This window comes from Pongo abelii, chromosome 13 (assembly GCF_028885655.2).
Source record: "Pongo abelii isolate AG06213 chromosome 13, NHGRI_mPonAbe1-v2.0_pri, whole genome shotgun sequence".
NCBI classification, from domain to species: domain Eukaryota; kingdom Metazoa; phylum Chordata; class Mammalia; order Primates; family Hominidae; genus Pongo; species Pongo abelii.
In genome coordinates, this window is record NC_071998.2 from 72,372,923 (window position 1) to 72,386,638 (window position 13,716).

General features: G+C 43.5%; 1 protein-coding gene and 1 long non-coding RNA gene across 2 annotated transcripts in view; one reads left to right on the forward strand and one right to left on the reverse strand.

The window, feature by feature from the left end:
* Positions 1-1,291: 1,291 nt before the first annotated feature.
* Positions 1,292-7,712, forward strand: LOC100434800 (spermatogenesis-associated protein 31D1-like). The gene is given in 7 exon segments (XM_024252463.2): positions 1,292-1,486; position 1,715; positions 2,229-2,273; positions 2,855-2,925; positions 3,224-3,560; positions 3,562-4,822; positions 4,825-7,712. Coding segments are annotated over 7 exon segments (4,788 nt in total). The 5' UTR covers positions 1,292-1,301.
* The window catches only part of LOC129047891 (uncharacterized), a 47,547-nt gene continuing 37,478 nt past the window's right edge, over positions 3,648-13,716 (reverse strand). Inside the window, exon 5 of the long non-coding RNA XR_008509753.2 lies at positions 3,648-4,194. This is a non-coding gene — a long non-coding RNA (uncharacterized LOC129047891). The remainder of the gene's footprint in view (positions 4,195-13,716) is intronic.

A 13,716-nucleotide genomic window follows, 5' to 3' on the forward strand; every position in this document is an offset into this window, starting at 1 on the left:
TAGACAGCCCCCAGAATCACAGCTGATTCTCAGAGACTCCAGGCGTGCCTCGTGGTTAGAACAAATTTATGGACAAAAAAGGCAAAGTGACGTACATGAATCAGAAGTGAGGTACAGAAAGAGTGAGATTGATTACGAGTTGGCGTTTGCCTTATTTGAACATGGTTTGAACATTCAGCAGTTTATGAGTGGTTGAATTATGGCCTCCGGGACTGGCCAACACTCAGCTATTGTTACAGGTGCATACTGTTGAGTTAGGTTTTCAATTTGTCTAACTATTAGGCTAGGTTACAATTCATCTGCAAGGACTCAAATATAGAAGCATGGAGTCCTCCTCAGGCCCTATTTGTTTGCTTTAACAATAGTTTAAGAAAGACATGAGAAGTTAAGAGCCAGTTCAGAAGACAGCTGTCATGATAAAGAGTTTAGAAAAGAATGTGTAGGAAGATGGGTTAGGGGTGGAGGATACTGGGATCATTTAAACCTGACAAGAGAACTTTCAGACCTCCCCTTTCCTTCCAGCAATCAACTATTAATTCCAGAGGCCACTCCCTAAACCTTTTCTAATAAAATGACCACATGAAAGCCAGCACAGGCGACAGGTTTGAGCTGGACTCCTGTCTCCTTGTTGGTTAATTTACAATAAAAACCTTCCTTTCCCCAAAAAACCAAATTGGGCAGTGAGATCCTTTTCCTTGATAACATTAGTTGTAATCATTTGAGTCAGTCCCTCTGATTGGAAATAGTAAAAACTGACTTCAAAACAAAAAATTTAATGTTCAACATTCACAAAACGAAGCAAGTATAAAGGAAGTTTAAGTTTTATATCTGCATTTATGTAAGGCAAAAACATTCTCTAGATAAGATGGATTTGAGGACATATGTGATCCTGAGAGTAGCAAAGCCTGGGTATAACAAATATTCCAGGAAGTATTTCAGGTTTTCAAGGCAGTGTAGTTGGTGGGGTCCAAGTTAAGGGCTCCAAACAGCAATGCAGGACTTGGGTAATGCCTGGTTTACTGTTGGAACAAAAAAAAATTCCACTAAGATGAATATATTACATGAAAAAGGATGGAGTTGGGGAATGGAGTGTCAGGGCAGGGCAGAGGGACCTAGAGGGCCCAGGAGAGTCGGCTGGGCTGGTGGGGTTGGGGCTGTGGACACATCTTCCTCCTGTTGCTCCCTCCACCCTCAGAAACCCTCTGTGACTCTTCCATGCTCTGTGATGCTGGTCTGGGCTTATAGTTAAGCCTGGGCACCCTCAGTGATCAGTTGCTTCAGGCAGCTGAGCTATTCAGACCATGGAGAATATCCTCTGTTTTCTGAACAGCTATACTGAGACAGGGCTGAGCCCTAACTCACATTGCTTGGATATTGACCCCAACTTCATCTGCTTGAGTAGGTTGGGGTTGTTTATACTGTACTTGTTCTACATGGCATTGACCCTGTATTCATCACCCACCGAAAAAAATAATGACATCCAAAAGTTAAGGAACTGTGGGTGAACACCCAAGAGAGATGCCCTGTTGTTTCTGAATCCTATTCCCACATTTCTAAAAAAGTTTGGTTGGTACAGAGACATGTCTTAGATGGGAAGTCTGAAGAGAGGATAGAACTTCACTCTTCTATGGAAGAGGTTGGGCAGACGTAGGGGTTCAGGAGGACTAAGGTTTCCATCTGTAGCTCATAGACTACCTATCTGGCTGTGGTGGAGAGTTCCAGGATAAAATCCCAAACACAGTAATTCTGTGGTCCCAGATGGGATTATTTAGAGAGTGTGGGCTCTGAAGGAGAATAGTCTCTGCTGAAATTTGATCATGAGTCAGATTCTCATGTCACCTGTCATTCAACAAAGCCTTCCTTCTTTTTGGGCTAAACAAGGGAGTGATGCTGAAAGTCTCTGAGCAGGGGCTGGAGCCAGAGTTCTGTCTCTGGGATACTTGTCCTGTGAGGGAGCACAGATGTGACTGTTGACCTCTGAGTCTGTGCCCTGGATGAGGACTTCAAATTGAGCACATCAAGTGAGGCTCTCACAGAAGAAATTCTCTTTCAGCTTTTCAGAGAAGGGAAAATGGGAAATATTTTATCACCTTCAAAAATTGACAACAGGAACATATTTCTATTAATAATAGTGTCATATCGTTCTTGTATAATGAATGAATGAATGAGCTTCATAGAGAGTGAGAGAAGTGAGTCCCAGCCTGTCATTATCTTTCTTTTATTCTCAGCATCAGGGCAGAACCAAGAGGAGAAGGAAAGGTGGGACATTTAAAGATAATGTCAACCTGCTCTATCTGAGCTTCAGGGTGACCCTTCCTGTTTCTTTCATGAGGACTCAGTCCCATGATTTCTTAGAATGTCAGTTACTAGATAGTCTCAGAAAACAGAGCCCTCAGAAGACAGGCTCATGGGAAAGCAATCAGACCTGAGACACTGCTCATGGGCCCTGCTCTGCCCATTCATGCGCATGACAAAGTGTGGACCTGAGTAATGGGTGTTGCCCAATTGGTGGCCAACTGAGATATCGAGGAAGGACTACTGGTTGGCTTGGAGTCAGAGCTTCTGTCTCACAACTTTGCATAAGTACTTTGACTTACTTGATGCTCTAATTACTCCTGGAGGTAACCGCTGATGTCTGTATTTCACGTGGTGGTTTTGAGCATCACATGGGGTAATGTATATGAAAAGACTTTACTAATGATGCCACATACACATGTGAACTTGTGAATATTATCAATGACTCTTTGCCCTTTTCTACTGATTCTTGGGACTATCAGAGTTTAATATCTCAAGGGTCTTCCACTTCTGTATGAGCCCTGTGCCTCTATCTTCATTGCATATAACATACTGTTCTGGTTTCCCAGACTGGAAAAGTTTCCAGAAGGAAGCAGAAGAGGAAAGGAAGCTACATTCTATTCTGAAAAAGTGATTAATCATTCCCCTTCTGTCCTGTTCCCACCCACCTCCTTTTTTTTTTTTTTTTTTTTGGAAGGTTCTATTCATTTCAGGGATTCCTTGTAGGCTGCTGTAGTTTTGGGAGTGGGTAGCCATGGGAATGGGTATGTGAATGAATGCTTTGGGGAGAGGTTATAGTGAGGTCATGTGACCTCATATATGGTGAGGTCATGGGTGGGGGGCAATGTGAAGTGGGTAGCAGCATTCAGGGGACCCACCCCTGCCAGGCTAACAGATCCTCATTTCCTTGTTCTGGTCCTGGCTGCAGGTTTCGACCTCTTGTTTCCTGCAGTCCCCTGGGCCAGCATCATGATACCACCTGCTTTCGTTGACTGTTATGCCCAGACCCCGTCTGTCAGGTGTGTAACAGAGCAACTGCTGATATCCAGCGACTGCTGTCTTGCGAGTCCCTGAAAGATGCTGCTCCCTCTGTGTCCCCTTTGGCTTCTTCAGCTTCTGCGACTGAGTCATCGTTCACTCTGGCTTCCACCCCCTCAGCAACCCCTCCAGAAGAGCTAATATTGTCCCCTGGGCCTAAGCCCTCTCCACCACCCCCCTTAGTTCTCTCACATGACTTGATCACCCCCTTAGCTGACTTATTTTCACCGCCCCCCCCCCCCCCCACTGAGGCACCCTCTGCCACCACAGCCTGTTTCTCCCTTGGATTCCAAGTTTGTCATAGACCATTCCCCACCCCAACAGCTTCCCTTTCGTCTTCTCCCACCACATCACATGCAGAGAGTGCAGCCCAGTCTCCAACCTGAGGCCAGTTTGTCTCTGAACACCGTGTTTTCATTTGACCCCACCTTATCCCAATATATAAACCCGTTACCAAATGTTTCCCAGGCCATGACTCCCACTGATCCATGTGCTCATCATCGAGCACCACCAACCCCATCTGCTTTTCCACTGGAAGATTGCACTGTGACTCGGTCTTAATCAAGTCTCACCATCTTGAAGACTTTTCCAGAGATGTTATCTCTAGGTGGCTTTGGTGGGTCATCCACCCGTGCTCCAACAATCAAAGGCATTGACCATTCATGCCCTGCATCTTCAGAATTCTCCTGGTGGCAGCCTCATGCCAAGGACTCTTTTTCCTTCAATTTTGTACCATCTGATTTTATGGAGGAGATTCTTACCCTTCATTCTTCCTCTGAGGCCTCTTTAGGGGGGCACTCTGTAGGCAACATCATACAGCCTGTTAACATCTCTTTTCTCAGCCATGACATTCCGGCACTCCTGGAAAGACAAGTCAAAAAAAGGGGTGATTTCCTAATGTGGAAAGAAAATGGAAAGAAACCAGGATCATTCCCAACACAACTTAGGCCAAACTACCAACTAAATTCTTCACAGAAAATGTCAACCTCAATTGCTGATAAGCATGACTTGGCAGCCTCCCTTCCTTTTTGGGCCAGTAAAATCAAACTAGAATGGCAGCACATCAATCAGCAGCCCCCATATTTTAAGTGCTTTGAGGACCACTTAGAGCAAAAATATGTCCAGCTCTTCTGGGGTCTCCCATCTTTGCACAGCGAGTCTCTGCATCCTACTATTCTTGTCCAAAGTGGCCGTTCCTCCATGTTTGTATTCTTCAATGGCATTACAAATACAACTATATCCCATGAATCCCCAGTACTTCCCCCTCCCCAACCTCTGTTCTTGCCTAGTACCCAACCTATACCCTTGCCTCAAACCCTGCCCCGAGGTCAGTCCCCACATCTCACTCAGGTCCAGTCCCAGGCTCAATATCAATCTCCACTCCCAGCCCTACTACCTAGTCCTCTATTCCTGATTAGGGTGTGTGGAGTGTGTTTTCATAGACCCCAGAATGAGGCACAGTCTCTTATGCCATCTGAAATTAGCCATCTGGGTGGAATGTGTTGCAGAAAGTGCAGGAAAGTGTGTGGGGTTTACCCTCTGTGGTTCAAAAATCCCAGGAAAACTTTTGTCCTCCAGCTCCCAATCCTGTATTGGTCAGAAAGTCCTTCAAGGTCCATGTTCCCATCTCCATCATTCCTGTAGATTTTCCACTCAGCTCTGAGGTAAGGAAGAAACTAGGGCAACACATTCGAAAGAGGCTCATCCAGCGCAGATGGGGCCTGCCCTGCAGAATCCATGAGTCTCTGTCATTGCTATGTCCTCAGAGGAAAATTTTGGAGATATCTGTGTCAGAGAGCAATCATGGACCCTTACATAGCTCTTTGGTTGAGGGTCAGAGCCGCCATGTTCTAAAGAAGTCTGGATCAAGCATTCCTAGAAGCTTCCACGAGAGGACCTCAAATATGCTTTCCCTGGAGAATTATCAGGGATACATCCAAGAGACTGTCCCAAAAAATCATCTCTTGCATAATCCGGGGACATCTTCAGATGAGGATCTGAGGTCTAACTCTGAGAGAGACCTAGAAACTCATATGATGCATCTGTCAGGAAATGATTCAGGGGTGAGACTAGGTCAGAAACAACTTGAAAATGCCCTGACAGTACATTTGAGCAAGAAATTTGAGGAAATCAATGAGGGTCGAATGTCTGGGACTGTGCATAGTTCATGGCACTCAGTCAAGCAGACAATGTCTCTTCCTGAGAAATCCCAAAGCCAAGTTAAACATCGAAATCTGGTAGTGTTGGTGAGTGAGGACCACTGCGTTGATACTTCCCAGGAGATTTCCTTCCTTAGTTCCAACAAACAAAAGATGTTGGAAGCCCATATTAAATCTTTCCGTATGAGGATGCTGTGGGGCCTTCCCCGCAAGGTCCTTGAATCCATAGAAATCTTCAAATCGAAAGAGGATCTTTCCAATTGCTTTTCCCATTTCGACCTTCCCTCCTCAGCCAGCTTTATTTCTCAGGGAGATTCCAAAGATGTGGTCTCTAAGTCTCATAGACGAAGCACTTTTCAAGGAGAAAAGTTGGGAACAACAAGCTCAGTCCCTCTCCTTAATCATTCTCAGCCTGTGTCCTCACCTATTGGCAAAGAAGGGCAGGCGACCCTAAGAAGACAATTTTCTGATACTAACCATGACCTTATAGAGACAGATTCCAAAGATGGTGCCTCCACTCCCCTTAGAAGAGGCACTACAGATTTTCAAGGAGAAAAGTTAGAAACAACAAGCTCATTCTCCATCCTGGGTCACCCTCACCTCGTCACCTCACCTGTTGATCAAGAAAAGCAGGGAACCCTTAGAAGAGAATTCGCTGATACTGACAAGGATCTTACAGAAAGTGTCCGGACAACTGAGGATGGCAGACAGACTTTTCTGCCCCCTACACACAGCATCATAGACGAAGTCAGTCAGAAACAGACTGTACTTGCCAGTAGATGCAGTGCAGAGCTGCCCATACTGCAAGCTGGAGTTGGCCGTGATTCAAGGGATAAGAGAGAGAGTGCCAGTAATAATGTTAACAGGCTTCAGGGCAGTAGAAAGACCTTTTCTGTCACCAATGGGTCGAAGGAGATGTTCAAGGAAGAGAAGATCTGTGGTCTTCAATCACAAACTAGGAACAGCTTGACATCCAGCAAGTCAGGAAGTTGCTCAGTGACAAATGTGAAAACAAGCACTTCTCATGAAACTGAAATTTTCCCACCAAGAATACCAGTTCCCCAAGATCCTAAATCATCATATCTTAAAAATCAGATGTTGAGCCAGTTAAAGTTGGTTCAGAGGAAGCACAGCCATCCTCAGAGCCATTTCACTGACATGTCTCTTGCCTTAGATAACTTGAGTTCCAAGGACTTACTGACTCATGCCCAGGGCATCTCAAATCAGGACATGGGAGCTTCCCAGGTGCTGCATGTCCACTTGGAGGGCAGAGGAATCCGTGTGGCACAGCAGCAGGAGCCCAGGGTCCCTATGCATGTCTTACAGAAATGCCAAGTTAAGAATTTTTCACCAGCTACAAAGAGAGTGAGCCCTGTAAGACCCAATGGAAGAGAGGATGGTGGAGGGGATGCAGGGTTGGGGACATCCCAACTCAGGAGAAAGAGCCTCCCTGTTCATAACAAGGCATCAGGAGAGGTGCTTGGGAGCAAATCTTCCCCAACCTTGAAAACACAGCTTCCTCCTGAAAACCTTTTCAGAAAATGGATGAAGACCTTTTTACAGTGGTTTAATAAACCCAGCATAATATATGAAGAACAAGAAAGTTCCTGGGAAAAGGGTAGCTCCCTGTCATCATCTGTGCAGAATAGAGGTTGAGTTAAAAGTAGAGCTGCTTTTACTGGGACTACTGAATTTCAGACAATTAGGAAAGACACTGGGGAGTTCCTAGAAGAGAAGCAGGGGCATAGGCATGGGATAGATATCACCTGTCCCCAAGAACCGTTTTCCTCCCCAGTGGAGCTTGGGAAAGCTCAGCACAACCCAGAAGTGCAGGTCAGAGCAGAGCCTGTCCAGGGCTATCCCTGCAACTACATGGCTCCCTCCTGCAAAGTGACATGTACCAAATCTTGCAGCCAACAAGCTATCTTTGTTGGCCAGAATTATCCTAGAAGGATTAGACAGATCATAGACAAGGACAGACAGCCCCAGGAAGTTGAGGCATTTAAGGGGAAGATATTGTATCAAAGGCATCCCCAATCCATGCCCCACAGGGAGCCTGTGCCACGTCTAAACCCCACTTGTCAGCATCAAGTCACCCTGGTGTGTCCAGCTGTCCCAGCTAGTGCCAAAAGCACTGTGTTCAGTGATGTGCCTTTACTAACTGGACACAAAATGCGTTGGAAGCACTTGCAGGGAGGTAAATCTCCCCCCACAAAATAATTCACTCCTTGTTGAGAATCTTGATTCTCCCTAATAAATGTTCTAATAAGATTGGTGTCTTTTCTGTGTATTGTGTTGGGAGGTATAGGTTTTGGGTAACACAAGCTTGTGCTTAGGGAAAGGTAGGAGTTAGCTCAGCTCTTACCGACTCTCTCTTTTGACTTTTAAAAGGTGACCAATCCCCTGGAACTAGTGTGGAGGAATGAGTATCACGTGCCTCCAAAAGCCCCTTTTCTCCCTGATGAAGTCTGAGGAGATGGGCTCTTTTCTACCTCTTTGCTTTGGACTTACTGATATCGTATGGCAGCCTGCACCTTCCTCCCTATTCACTGCTTCATATCCTTTAGAGCAGTAAGGAAGGCAGGCTTTCCATATTTGAAGAGAGGGTCAAGGACAGATACATTTTTCAGAAATAGTGGGTTAATCACTATTTAAAAAAAGTTGTCACTGAACACAGGATCATATAAGTTGGTGGGAGTGTTTGGGGTATTGCTGGTTGGGGTAGGGTGTCAGGAACACTGTGGATGCTGCTTAGGAGTTTGACACACAGGGCATGCTCATGATTTAGGGAAGCATATTTTGACCTCAAGGTGGAGGTCTTCCTACTAATAAGTCACTTGGGAAAGTAGTTCCCCTCCCTGTGTATTTCTCTATGCTACCTGGATTGATGACATTTTTACAGAGCAAAAAGATCAGCTAGCTGTCTGTGTCAGGAATGTTGAGCAGACAACCACCTACCTCCTAGGGTAAAATATAGCTGAGAGTAAGGAAAAATGCCTTAGAATGAATGAGAAAGTAAGAAAAAAGTGAAGCTAGGAAAGGATGACCATGCTGGTGGAAAAAGGTTTATGCCCCATCATGCCCATATCATGACCCTTTCTCAATCTAGATCTAGGCACCACCCCCTTGAGGTTTACCAGGGCACTGAAGAGCTGACAGATGCCATTTTGGCAGAAGTGTACATGGGGCTGTTCTTTAAGGACTAAAACAGTATCTGCAAGGCTGTTGTCAACATGGCATCCCTCTCTTTAGGGAAGGTGATCTTTGTGTCTTCTTTCTAGCCATGTTGATGGTAACATGCAAGATCTTCCCTTAATGTATACGGTGCACTTATCAGAATGGAGGTGTCACCTCTGCTCTTCATGGGGTTAGTGGAATATAATAAATATTGTGTAGAACACCTGCAGCTCATGATCCAGACGTGAGTCCTTGACTACGCATGAGGGCGAGAGATATCTGGAGGCTCATTATGAATCTTTACAGAATGCTACTTATGGCTAAGAGTGTGCACATACACACCCTTAAAATATTAGAGGTCTGAAGAGAAGGCAACTCCACTTATACAGACTGAGACTAATAAATGAGGTGAGTTTTCTAGAGGTCACTTGAGGTAGGTTTTCCAGAAAAATTTGTGAATGCTTGGTGTCAAAACAAAAGCAAAACAAAACAAATCAGAACAGATGTCCACTGCAGCTCCCTCACTCAACCATCCTTCTCTTTTCCTGTCCATGCCTATGCCACTGACCCTGCAGTGTCTGAAGCTTGGGGTTGCAGAAATAATTCAGATTTCAGGAAGGCTTTAAGAAGGACAAAATTGGGATGAAGCCCAGGGCAAAGAACTTGTGGAGGTGGAGAATCAGTGACCCATGGATGCCTGGGGATTCTCCATGTTCTTCCCTGTAAGCCTGTCCCCTAAGTCTTGTAAGGCTGGCAGCCATGCTAACTGTTTTAAAATGGCTGAAGGGGGCCCAGTATTTGGTTTGATTTGGTTCTAAAATGAAGGCTGAGAGCCTTGAAACGAAGGGACAGAGTTGGAGTCCGCTCCTCTACTCACCCTGTTGATGAAGGTTGTACCTTGGTATCAGACATGAGCCCCCAGTTTGAAGGGGCTACAATATCTGGGGTATATGTCTTGGCGTTCATCATCTTGTGCCAGGAAAATTTAGAACACAGACACACACGAGGAGTTTAGGAGCAGAGGTTTAATAGGCAGAAGATAAGAGAAAGAGAAACAGCTCTCTCTACAGACCAAGAAAAGTCTCCAACTGGAAAAGACTGGCTGGCAGCAAATGCACCAGATTTTATAGCCAGGTTTGAGGAGGCAGTATCTGATTTCCATAGGGCTTACAGATTGGTTCAATCAGGTATGATGTTTACGTAGTGTACGGGCAAGGCTGGTTTCCCCAACCTAATCTTATTACACAAATGGGCTTTCCAGTTGATCGGTGCCATCTTGTCTGCTCCTTACGGTACATGTGGCTGACAGAGAAAAGAAGATGGAGCCACCATCTTGAACATGTCTAGTCTCCTAGTTCCTGCTGGCATTCACTTGTGCAAGCTCCCAGCTTGCTTATCTATGTCTGCAGCTCGAATTTACAGGCTGCTCTTTGTTAGAAAATGATTTGGGGCTGATTCTCATTAAAAAGAGAAGATTTACTAAGGACTCCCATACCCTTATTGTCTGCCTGGGTAATTTCTTCTTAACTACTGTATCAGCAGCATTATAGCCCCAAAGTGAAAGCAACCCAAATGTTCACCAACTAAATCAATAAATAAACAAAATGTGATATAGCCATACAATGGGATGTCATTTGTCCATAAAAAGAAATGAAGTATTTATACATGCTACAACATGAACGGACCTTGAAAACATCATGATAAGAAGCCAGACACAAAAATCCACATATTGTATGATTTCATTTAGATGAAATGTCTAGAAATGAAAAATAGATAGAGACAGAAAGTAGATTACTGGTAACATAGGGAGGAATGCAAGTATTGAGGGGTGAAGGCTAAGTGAAGCAGAGTTCCTTTTTGGGGTGATGAAAATGTTCTAAAATTGATTGTGGTGATGCATGCACAACACTGTGAATATGCTAAAAACTGCTGAATGGTATACTTTTGGTGAGTGAATTGTATAGTAAATAAATTATGTTTCAATAAAGAATTTTTAAAAATGAAAGTGTATATAGTAGCTTTAAGCATAATTGGCAAAATTAGAAGCTACAGAAATGTCTTCCAGTAAGTAAACTTTTTGGTATATCCAAAAATGGAAAATTATATGCCATTGAAAAGAAATAAACTGACAAAACATAAAAAAGGAGGAAAACTAATTGTGTATTATTAAGTGAAAGAATACAATCTGAAAAGGCTGTATGATTCCAACTATATGACATTTGAAAATGGGCAAAACTATGAAGGCAGTAAAAAGGGCAATGGTTGTCAGGGGCTAGTGGGGAGGGAGGGATGAAGAAACAGAGCACAGAGGATTTTTAGGGCAGTGAACTATTCTACATGATAGTACAATAGTGGGTACGGGTCATTATACATTTGTCAAAACCCACAGAATGTACAAAATCAAGAGTGAACGTTAATGCAAACTACGGACTTTGGATAATAGTGATGTGTAACAAATGTACCACTCTAGTACGGGATGTCGACAATTGGGGAAGCTGTGCCTGTGTGGGGATAGATGGTATATAGGAAGTTTCACACTTACTTTTGCTGTCAACATAAAACCTCTGTAAAAAATAAAAGTCAGTTAAAAAAAAGAAGAGGAGGAGGAGGAGGTTGTTTATATCTCACAAGGCCCAACATCAGAGAGTTGGCATCAACTCTCTGAAGTATTCCCTGAACCCTGTTTTCCCTTCCTCCTGGCAGAAGAATTTTACTTCTTTATCTATCTTCCCATTGTGTATTATTTTTGCTTGTCTTACAGCTTTTTGTAGCATATTTTATTATACTTGTTTGCAGGTCTCACTTTCTGTACTATGACCTGTCCAAGGGCAGAGGCAATGTCTTATTTTACTGATATTTTTACAGTAGTAGGAATACTACGTAGTAAAGTTCAATAAATATTTGTTGTGTGAATGTATGAAGAACATCTTATACCTACTGTTTTATTATTTTTATTTTTTTGAGACAGAGTCTCACTCTGTTGCCCAGGCTGTAGTACAGTGGTGTAATCTCGTCTCACTATAACCTACCCTTCTGGGTTCAATCTAATCTCCTGCCTCGGCCTCCCAAGTAACTGGGATTACAGGTGCCTGCCACCACGCCTGGTTAAGTTTTTGTATCTTTAGTAGAGACTGGATTTCACCATGTTGGCCAAGCTGGTCTTGAACTGCTGACCTCGGGTGATCCACCTGCCTTGGTCTCCCCAGGAGCTGGGATAAAACTACTCTTTAAAAATACAATTATAAAGGATTTTGGCTCAGAACCTGTTCTCCTTCAGGCTTTTGGGGATCCTGAAAACAGCTGCCTCCAAGTGACTTATTCCAGGGACAGTGGTCAGGATGTGAGGGTGTGAGCATTGAGGAAACTTCCTAGGAAATTGGGAAAATATGAAAGTCCTAAACTAATAGTTTGTCTATACTGAGCATCCTCAAGTGGTAGCATATTACTCTAAGAGCTTTTGGAAAAGATTCCTCCTTGGAGATAATAAAACCAAGTGCAGTGTGAAATCCAAGACCAGACTTCTGGGTGGCGGTGTAGGTAAAATGGGGAGATGTCATGGGGCCAATGGTGAGACAGTCCATCCTACCAGAAGCCACCTCTGCCACCTCCCAAACCTGCCTAAAATGCTTTGGTAAGAGCTTTTTACAAGGCATGGGGGTAGATATACGTAGAATGTGTGAAATGTTTTCCTGGGAGGGATGACATTTTAAACTTTTATTTTCTACGTTACCGGGAGTCATATGTAGATTTTAAGAGGGGGCTAGGAAAAAAAAAAAAAACGATGAAGACATTGATGCTAAGAGTGGAAAGGAAAAGTTATCTAAGAGGTGATAGAGTACCAAAAATAGCTTTTCCCTTACTTCCCAAATTTGTCAGCTTTTAACGGACAAAGTGAATATTCTTAACCATACACCTACTTTAATATTAGGGCATACTTTTTACTTTAAGAAATTACATATTAATATGTGTAAAGTGGAAGCATTATGAATGTAGAGAATTTATTAATTAGGGCTTTGATATTTACTACTGTCTGATTTAGAGAAGTCACTTACCCTCTCTGGGCTTTGGTTTCATTCATTGATAAAATAGGCACATAAGGTCAAGGGCAGAGCCCGTGGCTTACAGATGCCTGTCTCCTAGTTTACAGCAGCAAATATTTATGAGATGAAAACTTGGCTGAGGCTACATATAAAATAGAGGAGGAAGGGGCATCTCTTGGCAGATTTTATTCTCAAGGCAGGTTACCTGCTCTTGCATAAATGAAAGGAGACCTGGCCTGGCTTGAAGGCTGTGTTATCCTTTCAAAGGAGATCAGTAACACTGGTGGCCCATGGGTAACTGTGGTGGCCCATGGGTGTCTAATAAGGAGCTTTATAGTATTAAAAGAAACTTCAGAGAAATTAAAGGAGTTTAACTGAGCAATGAAAGATTTGTGAATCGTCCAGCCCCCAGAATCACAGCTGATTCACAGAGACTCCAGGGGTGCCTCGTGGTTAGAACAAATTTATAGACAAAAAGGCAAAGTGATGTACATGAATCAGAGGTGAGGTACAGAAAGAGTGAGATTGATTACAACTCGATGTTTGCCTTTTTGAATGCAGTTTGAACATTCAGCAGTCTATGAGTGGTTGAATTATGGCTGCTGGGATTGGCCAACATTCAGCTATTGTTACAGGTGCATACTATTGAGTTAGATTTTCAATTTGTCTAACTATTAGGCTAGGTTACAATTCATCTGCAAGGACTCAAATATAGAAGCATGGAGTCCTTCTCAAGCCATATTTGTTTGCTTTAACAATAGTTTAAGAAAGACATGAGAAGTTAAGAGCCAGTTCAGATGACAGCTGTCATGATAAAGAGTTTAGAAAAGAATGTGTAGGAAGATGGGTTAGGGGTGGAGGATATTGGGATCATTTAAACCTGACAGGAGTCGCCTGAATAAAGTATGACAGGTAGTTGGCATTTGGACACTTGCAGAAATGATTATATAGAATATAATGCAGGTGTTCTCAAGTTTTTTTGGATGCCAAGGCACTCAGGAAAAGAT